This window comes from Colossoma macropomum, unplaced genomic scaffold, assembly GCF_904425465.1.
Source record: "Colossoma macropomum unplaced genomic scaffold, Colossoma_macropomum, whole genome shotgun sequence".
In the NCBI taxonomy this organism is placed as follows: domain Eukaryota; kingdom Metazoa; phylum Chordata; class Actinopteri; order Characiformes; family Serrasalmidae; genus Colossoma; species Colossoma macropomum.
Genome location: NW_023494796.1, coordinates 9,611,885 through 9,623,531, shown reverse-complemented (window position 1 = coordinate 9,623,531; position 11,647 = coordinate 9,611,885). Strand labels below are relative to the sequence as shown.

The 11,647-nt window shown below is 39.0% G+C and overlaps 1 protein-coding gene across 1 annotated transcript; it reads left to right on the top strand.

The window, feature by feature from the left end:
- The first annotated feature begins 936 nt into the window (after positions 1 to 936).
- Positions 937 to 5,824, top strand: LOC118816505. Its single transcript, XM_036582913.1, has 3 exons — positions 937 to 2,250; positions 2,347 to 2,503; positions 5,320 to 5,824. Exons 1-3 carry the CDS (start codon positions 1,746 to 1,748, stop codon positions 5,822 to 5,824), a joined length of 1,167 nt encoding a protein of 388 aa, XP_036438806.1. The 5' UTR covers positions 937 to 1,745.
- The last annotated feature ends 5,823 nt before the right edge of the window (positions 5,825 to 11,647 follow it).

Sequence of the window (11,647 nt, the reverse complement as noted above, 5' to 3'; positions counted from 1 at the left end):
GAACAGGTTTCTGAGATGTCTAACGGTCTCAGGTAGGATTTAGTAGTGCCTTATCTTCTGTTTTGTTCAGTATGGCTTAAGGCTGACAAATTCAGTTTGTGATCTATTGTGTATTAATCTAGTAAAGTTTAATATTTCTGAGATTTCTTTTATGCCAGACATCTGATTACATACACCAGACTTTCAGACCAGTCTTATATTTTGTTTTAATAATGAGGTATATCAAAAAATGGTATGGGTTCAACATGGAAACATGTTGGGGTAGGTACACTGTCAACAATCAACATCCTTTTAAAATATTTCATTCTCTTTTAATTCAGATGTCGTTCTGTGGGATGTGGATACCGTTCCTCTTTGAAACTGTCTCTTCCTCAGCCCTGTGTGGATGTGAGGATTTTAGAGAGCGATTCTCTGCAGGACAGACTAAAAGCCCTGGACCTGACCACTGCTCTAAGAGCTAGTGTTGTACCAAGACTGGTGGACGTGGCTGGAGCTGCTGCCTTTCTGAAGCACCCTACTCAGTCCCAGCTGCAGGACAGAGTCACTCTGCACTACAGAACCTCCACCAGGCTGGACATGCTCAGTCACAGACTGCTGCACAGTGGAGATCCTCTCTCAGTGACCAGTGAGTAGCTGTGCTGTATGGAGCCCAAGCATTTTTCATCTTTGATAATGAAAGTGATAGCAGTGAAGGAATCAGAGAATTGAAGGCTACAGTAAAGATGATCACGTTCTCAGATGATCTCTCCAGTCTCAGTGAAATCGAACAAGCCAGCTGTGCATTGTATAACTGCGCTGCCTACACTGACGGAGAGGATTTCAAAAGTCCAGTGGACTTTAAGACAGCTGTGAAACTGTACAGTTCCCACCACAAAGAGGTTCCTCAGAAAGTTTGGCTCTACCCTCTGAGGAACCTGAAACAGGCATCTGCTTATGTGCTTAAAGAAATTAGTGAAGACTTGCTGCACAAAGCAGAGAACGTCCTGGAGCATCTGGACTTTCTGAAGAGGGATCTGGGTATTTGTAAGGATATGATATCCAGCTGCTCCAATCTTGATAGAATAACATGGTTTAAAGCCTTGAAGGACACCTTTTCTCAGTTTGCTTTGCTTCTTCAGCAGTATCGAGACGCATTTCAGAGAGGTTTGGACTCCTGCGTTAAGACCCTATGAGAGAAAGGAGAAAAAGGAGAGGAGAATTTGAGAGACCTTCTGAAGAGGAACGACCAATCACCATTCAGTCCACAGAACATGTATCAGTGGCTCCAAAACAAAGATGCTGAAGTGAGGGCTTTGAATGAATGCAGAGCTGCGAAACATCACTGTTGTGAAATCTCAAGAGAATTTAAAGCGTGTTATTCAAGATTCCCCAGCAGACAGAGTGCTGTGTTTCACTCTCACCTCACTGGAGAGTGAAGATCAGTTCCTCTCAGCTCTGAAGCAGCACATTGATTCAGTGAACATGATGAACATGCAAGAAGCTCAGCCACCATTCAAGCTTCCTGATATCAGCCAGAAAGTCCTTTCTGACCTTCGTTCATTTCTTTTCACCAGAGAGGCAGAGGAATATGCAGAGAAAACTGAGTTCTTTGCTGCATCGGTACCTGATTTCCCGGCTCCTCTATTCACCTGTACCACTCTGGGAATGTTGTGAGTGACAATTTGAAAATCGATGTAAAGCCAGCACCTGCACAAGTAATAGCAGTGAAGCTAACATGTGTTACCTTGAGGCTGCAGAGTTCAGAGATGACTTTTGCTGATCAGTACAGAGTGGAGTACAAAGCTTTGAGCTGCAGAGGAAAGAGTGTCACTGATGCAAAATGGAGAGCCATTGAAATCAAGAGAACTGGATCAAATTATGTGGTCTTGGGTATCAAACCAGAGACACAGTATCAGCTCAGATATGCTGTAATGAACAGTAACAGCATGAGTGACTACAGCAGAATCACAGAGTTCCAGACACCTTCTAGAGCCAGACCTGGACAGCCTACAGTGCTCACACAGAGTAAGGAGTCTCTCACTGTTGCCTGGCAGAGAGTTGAGGCTGATGGAGATTATCCTGTGCTTCGCTACATTGTGGAGTATATGGAGGCTGGTCTGGAGGGCTGGCAGTTCATTCTAACAGAGGGTCCTGAGTGTGAATACACCATAACTCTCCCCTACAGCACCTGCTACAGAGTCAGAGTCTCTGCTGTCTATGAAGAGAGAGATACCAGCAAACCCAGTGAGGAAACAGAGGTGCCACTGGATGGTAAGCTGCCTGTGCAGGATTGAAATTATTAGTGTAATAAATTCTTTTTCTGATTAAGGTAATTTGTTACTATTTTCTGAACTTCCTTTTTTGCAGTCTGGACTATAGACCTCTCAGAGAGAAAGGCCTCCCTCTTCCTAGAAGTCCTAAAACTCCAAACAGTGAAGAAACCAGTAGAGCTGAGGGGCTGGCCAGAGGAAGAGAGTGAAGTGAGGAGTTTCCTTCAGTGTCTGCCCTACATCTCCCAGCTGAGGTTTGCTCTAAAGGAATAGTTCAGTTGTATTTTGTGACCCATCTATACAAATCCTTCCATAAAAATGTATAAGCTAAAAACAGTAGCTGCTAGTTCGTAGCAAGACACTAGTATTCCTGCATGTGAACATTACTGAAAACATGTTGGGTGATATCCTACATTAACATCACATTCGTCGTACCTATCATAGATGAGATTGCTCTAGAAATGCGGCTGAGCTGGTTAAACTTGCTCAGTGCTGTAGGGTTGACCACATACCTGTACAAAAATGTGTTTATGTTATGGTTTACATCTTAGGAGATCTTCAGACCACAGTATCAGGTTACAGACATCAGACAAAACACCTTCAGGTCTCTGGAAAAACAAGTAACAACATGTCTCAGCTCTCGTTCATCAAGTGTTTCAAACAGCCTCATGCGAAATAGCTTCAGAGAAGAAAGCTAAGCTAAGCGGCCACAAACTCTCAGACGGTAAAGTTTGTGGGACATTTGCAAGTTCATTGTTTTTCCTGATCTATTAATTACAAGTTTTTGGCAAAATTGAAGATGAAATCATATCACAGCTGCTACGTTTTATTATCATGCTTTTATTTGACAAACATTAAGCTTTAACTCGTGTTATTCCTGTTCGCACTCATGACCACGTTGGTGTAAGGGACCATTGCAAAATTACCAAATGAAAAATTAATGCAAAGAAAACATTCTCCTTTCCTCCACAACCCAGTTTAACGATTGACTGTGGTTATTTTCCACATGGTTACCTGAATACGAGGACTCTGTTACTGACACAGGTCTTATAGGAAACTTCTTGAAGCCTGTTTTTGTCCATACTTGTCCATTTTTACAGTTAACAGTTCATCACAGAAACCATATGAGCCAGTTGCAGTGAGGGGATAGTAGGTGAACATTCATGCAGAGGCTTTATTATGGCGTTTCTCCAAAACTCATACACTGTTAGTACTAGCCATTCCACAACCAGGGTTACACAAAGCTCAAATTAGGTGCATTCCTAATAACAAAACAACAGGGTTTTTTTTCCTTCATTCAAAAATAACCAAGGAATGAACAAGATAAAGCACTTTGAAAGATGAAGGAACAAGAGAAAGAACAAAAATTACTCATTTGTAGCACAGAATTATGGAGCTTTTAAGTTGACCAATGGGCAAAGGAGGCATCACCAGGAGGCACTGGACAGAGTCTGTCACTAGCCCAGCTTCTGCAGCACCAGTTCTGGAAGTGGACAACAAGTGTGAGCAACAAGACTGATTGGATCACTTGAGAGCGGAATATGAATTCTGGGCTGAGAGGAGGTACAACTGAGGATAAAGGGGGAAACTGGAAGTGAGTTTGAAGACTACATTTAACTGGACCAGTAATCATGAATAGAAGCAAAACATAGATCTGAAGCGGGAGCTACTCCCTGCAGGAAACTGGAGCCGAAGCCCCATGGGAATCTAGTCAGGGACAGATCCAGGAACTGGTTCCTGATCAGGGCTATGATCTAGGTCAGGGTCCAGGGCCTGGAATAAAAGCACAATAGCCATGACATCAATCAGGAGGTCAAGTGGAGCAAGATTAGATAAGAGTTCAGGAGCAGAGTCTAAAAGAACAGTCATAGATATGTTTAGAAGAGAAGAGACAGAAGAAGGTTTGATGAGACTGCAGACTTGGAGGCTTTCAGCTTGACGAATTCAGAAAGAGCCTCTCGAGTGGTGACTGAGTAGAAGGTGAGGCAACGGGCAGGGAAGCTGGAGTGGTACAATCACACAAGCATGAAAACTAGAGGGCTGATGTCTTCAACCATGGTCCATGTCTTGCAGCAAGAAGATATGTTGTCCTCAGCCATGCTTCATCCTCAACCACAAGGGAACTAGAGACATTGGAGCGGATATGAGGGGATTGAGATGCAGGACATGCCCTGAGCAACAGTAAAGGCAGAAGAATTGTCTCTCAATGCTGACATGAGTCTTCATCATGATGCATCTCAAAAATAAGTTATTCACACTTGACATCAGAAATACCTCAACTGGAATCATATAGGGTCACATAGAACAACAGAGAAAAAACGAGAGCAAACCAGATGAGAGAAACCAACAGGGACATGGTTTAACTTAAAACCCTCTTGTCACTGGGGAGGTATCCTCAAGGGAACATAATTGTACCATGATTGACTGAAATGATATTCTCTAAATTGTACTGACTCCACACGCCCCGTCTCATCTCCAGACTTTTTATTTTACTGTTCTGTTTTAAAACATTCGGTTATGAAAAGGTACAAATACGAACTTTTCACCTGGAAAAAACTTATTTAAGGTTCACATTTGGACCTTAAAACCACTGTTGTACCTTTGAGGGTATATTTACATTGTTTGTACCTTGATGAGTGAAAAACCTGTATAGAACCTTTATTTCTAACAGTGTATGTGAGGCAATACATAACATGAACAAATGGAGAAACTCAAACATAAGAGAAAATACAGGTGATATGACAAGCAGGTGGCACAAGCACTGGACTAAACCACAGGCAAAGTTAAAAGGAAGGGAATCTGTGGCACAAGTCTGTTTTGGATTACTTAACAACTTGAAGCTATTTGAGGTATGCAGTTAGCACAATGCTAACTGGTGGCAATAAGCTTCCTTTGCTTGTTAGCTACATTAGCCTTGTAGCTTCAGTCAGAAATCTAATGAATCAAACATGTCTTGGCTGATTGACTGCACTCAGGGTAAGGGGTGCAATTATGTAAATTAGATTTTTGGTGTAATGTTGATTTAACTGTCTGACGATGTTTTGTGTAATTCTGCGCTGTGATGTTTCAGGCTGAGGGGTAGTATGGTGGACAGAATGGTCCGAGCTCTGAGAGCTACAGTTCCAGCTGAGTTGACCATTAAGGAGCTTTCACTCGTCGAGAACTGCACACAGTGGCCGGAGGAGGAGCTGTCCAGAGTTCTCAGCAGCTTAGCTTCTCTTCTGTTGCTGTGGAATGACCAGTGTCTGAACCTGAATGGACAAATGATGGAGGTTCAGTCCATTGTCTCTGTGTGTGTCTGTGTCTGTGTGTGTGTGTGTGTGTGTGTGTGTAGGTTGTCTAAAGAGAGTCTCCAGAAGCTGGTTGTTGTGGTGAATGAAGCTCAGGATGAGGAGCTCACTCGTGGTTTCCTACAAAAAGTGGGTGGAGATCTGACTTCCTGCTCTCTGAACTGGGAAATGATCCACTATTTCCTGCAGTACCACTTTAGGAAGAGCAACATTAAACAGCAGAACATCAACTTAACACTACATTGGACAGAAGCTCAGAAAGTAAAAGGCAACATAAATGTGTAAAGTAACACCACTTGAATTCCTATTTTTCTAAACATCTGCATAATTAAGTTGTTAAGTCATTCAGTGGTTTGATGTGAAATTTTTAAGTCAGAATTGTCCACAGTGATGGTGACAGGAACCAGATGTGTGAAGAGTTTAATTCCTCCAAAGGCTACACCACGAAAAATTAGATAGGTTTTTTTAATCCATTCATGGTGGAGAGGTACATGTGGAGCATTGTAAAGGCAAAATACCCCCAAAGAATTCACCACTGTTTTATTAGCATTACATACAAAACAGAAGACACTAGATTCACTGGCCAGTTGGGATTGGGTTTCTTTCACCTCCACTGTGAAGAAATTTGAGTCTGTAAGTTTCTCTACACTGGACCATTTCACACCAAAGCACTCTGAGTGACTCTGTTTACATCTCAACAATTAAATTGAAACACAAATAGCTGAGTCTTCCTATATATTTTTCTATAGATTTTCTTGTATATGTGGTATTTTTTAATACTTTTATATTTTAAGAGGATACAATACAAAAAACAAACACATGGTCCAGAATTTGAGTGCAAAAAGGAAAAATTAAAGGAAAATTATGTCTGTGTGTGTATGTGTATATGTATATATATATATATATATATATATATATATATATTATATATATACTTTTTTTGTAAACATATATTTTGTTAAATAAATAAATAATACATCAACATAATAATAAATAATACATAAATAATAATAAATAATAAATTAAAAAAAAAACATGTAATTTGACCAGTCATGCCTGAACTTTGGCGTACAACAGTATGAAAAGAAATACACATTTATTTCTCTGATGAAGGTGATTTTAATCATAATTTATCGTATATATTTCTTGTATGTGTAGAGCTCACTCCCAACAACGTATATCTTAGAAACAAACATTGAAAATGCTCTATAATGTGGTCTGAAACCTTTAAATATATCTGCTCTTCTTCAGGGATTTGTAGGCAGTTCAGTGGATGTTGTTTTATTCTTTCTTTTTTCATTTTAACTGTGCTTTTCAAATATTTGAAGCTACTCATACAATTATAGTCGTATCCTCTTTTATCGGTTGCTTTTTTTTCTGCTAATGTTTAACTGATCACTGTAAGCACTTTGAACTAAACTGTGTATGAATATGTGCTGTATAAATAAACTTGCATTTGCACTTTTAAAGCAACTTTAATAAACTCTGGCTCATCAGTTCTGACTAACTGTTATTCACTGTTAAAGTCCAGAAGAGGGGAGGCCTTTTAGCTGAGCTTCAGGAAGTGGATGAGCTTAAAGGAGCTGCATAACTTACAGAATTACACATGATTTACTTACAAGCTTCAAAACCTCGCTGATCTCCACTGAAGTGCACTGTAAACCTTTCAAATGATATTAAGAGCTGAACAATTAGAAAAAGGAGCTCATTCTAGGAAATGAAATTAATTTCTATAATGTGATTGCTGGAAAAGCTTTTAAAGCAGGATTGGCTTTTTAAATGATTTTTATTTATCTTGCTACTGCTATGTATGTTTTAAAGGGACTTTAAGAATTAGCTTTGTGCACACAAATAATCTGGCATGAGACAAAACAAGGGCTTATTTTACATTTAAAGAGCCCAATATCTGACACTTCTATTTTATTTTCATAAGATCCTCTCATAACATTAGTTTTAGGTACCAAAACATGAATATATGTCAATATTCCCTTGACTCTCTTTATCCATCAGAATATCTCTGAGCTAAACTGCTGTAGGCTGAGTAGGTGGAGGGAGGTCAATGAGTTGGCTCTCATGACATCTCAGAAACAGAAATGGGCTGTTTTTGCAGCTTAGTATCCATATATGGACTGTATGGAGTGCATGGACTGGATAGTGACTGGTAGGTTTTGAAAGTTTAACAATATTTACTCAAACAAGTACGTAGCTTTCCATGACATACAACACAAAATCATATTCATACACGCAACACTGATTTATTGAATGTAAAGAAAGTAAACATTTAGAAGAACAATAAAACTACAAAAGACACTTTTCTGTAGATTTTCAGTGAAAATATCCAACACATCCTCTACTGAGAACACTTTACCTCTGCAGATTTTAGTATAGTGTTCATTTACTGAGTTTAACATAGCTGAAAAAATAACACAGAATATAACGTGCACTATAACTTTTGTAGAGGCCACATTTAATGTTTCACTTTGATGTTTAGTTGTTCACACTTCTGGTGTTAAAATGTGATGGTAAATAGGCCAATAGAAATGATCTCAGATGACTTGGGGAGTAAAGGAAACTTTTATTTGTACGGTTCATTTTGCGCCATCTGCTGGTCATATTGACGTATTACAGACGTACTACATCTGAGCGGTTGTTTCACTTTTCATCGGTTTTTTCAATAATTTAGAGGTTTAGATGTAAACAAAGCCATTCAGAGTGGTTTGAGAAATGTGTGAAATGGTTCCTTGTAGAGAAACGTAATCAGATATCTTTATAGTGGTGGAACCAGGGGTCACAATGTCTAGAACACAAATATAGCCATTTTATTTACTATCCAAAACCACTATTGAACCTATATGTGTCTTCTGAGTTTTATATGTGATGCTGATGGTAGAATAGTGGTAGTGGTTTTGGGTCACTGGATGAAGGGATAAAAATAAACACATGAAAATGTATGGCAAAACAGTGATAGAACAATGTCTGAGGCATCTGCAGCAAAGTTTTCCATGTATTAAACGCTTCAGGTGTCTATAATCACCATCACCGCCACTGTGAACTCTGAACACATACAGTCTGTTAAAGCCTTTAGTGGATAATTGGTGATTTGGCTCCATCTAGCGGCCAAACTCACAAACTGACTCAACTGATTTTTCACTGTAGCAGCGTCACGTTTTACAACATATAAACATGAACATGAACCAGTACAATTAAAATACGATAACAAGCGTAATAAGGAATGAATTAACTAAAGCAAAAAGTATATATTTATATATGTAGCTGTAACATATTAAGGTGGAAAAAGGGAGAATTATTTATTTATTTACTTATTTGTTTGTCTGAGGGTTTTAATGGCTGAAATTATACAAGTGATGATACAAATATTCTTTTCTATTCTCTTATATTCGCTGTTTTTGGTCTGATATACAGGCATAAAAAAATAAATAAAGAGGAAATTAGATTTAGAAATACGCTTTCATTTTTTTCTCTGTAGGAATCATCATAATCTAAGTTGGATTTCATTAAATAATTAAACCAGTGTGAATGGCTTTAATGATGAGATTTTTTTTTTCATTTCTCCTCAGGCAGCCATCGTTTAAATTAACTAAATAATCGTGAAATAAGGAGAAAACTAAACCAGTCATGTGCAAACTGACAGTATAAACTCACGTTGCCAGCGTTAATCATGATATCTACTGGGCCTCTAAACCCCAGACTGTGTTTTGAACGTTTATCTGAGTTTTTAGCTCGATATTGTACCAGAGAACTTGTAGAGAGGAGAATTCCCGCTCTGCAATGTATTCCGGGTTTCTCAGACGCTAGAGGGCGCTCCCGAGTGAGTCCAACATGAATGATATGGAGCATTTGAGCAAAATCATAGTTTATAAATGCTGAAACATTTTTAATGTAAAAGAATTCGATCATTTCCTGAACACAGAACAGCATAAAACATTTGAACACCGCTGTTATGTTTTTAAGAGCTTTTAAACTCGAGTTATTGGAGTTTAAAACGGCACCTCATGAATGTTCATGACGTCAGTGAGCACGAACAGCCAATGAGCTGCTCCGCTCGCCAATCAATCATCAGGCTCTAGCAGTAATGCCCGCCTCCTGTTGCCCAAAGCCCGTTTGCTGTAGAAAAAACGGAAACATATTGGTGAGATTTCTTTGTTGTTTAGGTGAAATACATCCTTCTACTTTCTATAATTAAAGAAAGGTTCTGTTCGAGTGATTAGAAACTATTTTAACTTTTGTTTTTAGCCGTTGAGCTCCATTCACTCCCATTCATTGAGGACTCACTCGTGGGCGCCCTCTGCTGTTCAGCAGTCCTGTTTTGGTATAACGGGGGGAATAGGAAGAGGCCAGGCTCCTCATAAACCGGCTCTGATTCTCCTCTCTATAAGTTCTCCGCTTCAGGCGGTCATCGTGTAAATTAACTAAATAATCGTGAAATAAGGAGAAAACTAAACCAGTCATGTGCAAACTGACAGTATAAACTCACGTTGCCAGCGTTAATCATGATATCTACTGGGCCTCTAAACCCCAGACGGTGCTTTGAACGTTTATCTGAGTTTTTAGCTCGATATTGTACCAGAGCCGGTTTATCTCTACAAGCTCTCTGACTGTACGGTTACTTGGCGCCATCTGCTGGTCATTCCACCGTATTACATCTGAGCGATTTCCTCACTTTCCATTGTTTTCCTGCATGAATTTCTGCATAATTCCGGTGGAAACAGAGTCATTCAGAGCGCTTTGATGAGAAATGGTTGTCCTGCATGTACCTCTCCGCCATGAACCTCTCAAAATTTCTCAAAACAATCGTTAAACAATGTGCCAGGTATCAATCAAAGTATTTAATATGCACTGCAAACACAGTTACGTTGTGACAACGTTATGTGTTTGCTGGGTAATAACTTTTTGTAAATGAGCCTTTCATTAACATATCTCTAAAGTCTCTGAACTCTTCAGACGTCTGGTTCCTATCAGCATCGCCGTGAACAATTCTGACTCGGTAAGTTTCTCTAGAACATTCTTTAACGTCTAAACCACTCTGAATGACTGGTTAGTTTCCTAACCATTTAATTATGCAGAAAATTTAAAAAATGTGGAATTCCCGTTTAAAGTGTTTAAAAGATGCTTTAAAATTGTTTTAATATTTAAATGATTTTTTTAGTGATAATTATGAAACTATTTCTTTCATTTTTTTGTGATTTCACTGAGGGCTTTTAACTTATGTTTTAATATTTAACCAGCTTCTGTAAGTCAATAAACTTTAATACATCTTTATTTGTTTTTTTGGGGAATAACGAAACACTCAGATTTTCTGACTCAAGATTTTACTGACGTAACAGTCTTAATTTTAAACTAAATACCGAGTATGCCATTTTGTCAGTCGCAGAATAACAAACAAACAAACAAACAAACAAACAAACAAATAAGCTTCTCTTGTTAAATAAATGCAATTTTCACACACGTTTTCTGAACGAAATCCCTTTTTAAACATTTTTGTTACATAACTATATCATTGGAATCATAATGTTCAGTAAACATTGTAAAGCTTAAAAACCTGTATTATCCTTGCGACTTTTCCATCGTCATTTTAGGCTGAATCTCAAATGGCTCCCTACTCCCTATGTAGTGCACTATTTAGGTCATGAAATAACGGCTTACAGTATGTGTCTGAAAGAAAGCCTTTTATATTAATTTATAAGCTGCACGACTCTCTGTGCAACATTTAGTACACTATTGGGGTTTAGAGGCCAAAGTTTCCTGACCAGTGCAGTCCACTACATAGGGATTAGGGAGCCATTTGGGATTAAGCCCAAGCCTTGATTTGTTACATTCACCCCTGTATTTTTTTCGTTTTTAATACTGCTATACAGCGGCAGCTTGAAGCAGAGGAGCAGGACAGGGGTCTTCGGGGAGTTTATACTAATATTTTTAGGACTATCAGTATTATTTATCACGACGACAGAGACTTTTACTGAGAGTAAACCTCTCATTTCCTCTCCTCTTCCTCAGTAGCGGCTCAGCGTTGCCTAGCAGCCGTAAACAAGTCCCTGAACGCGCTGGTACCGCTTGGCGGAGAGGGCGAACATTTATTCACAGCATATA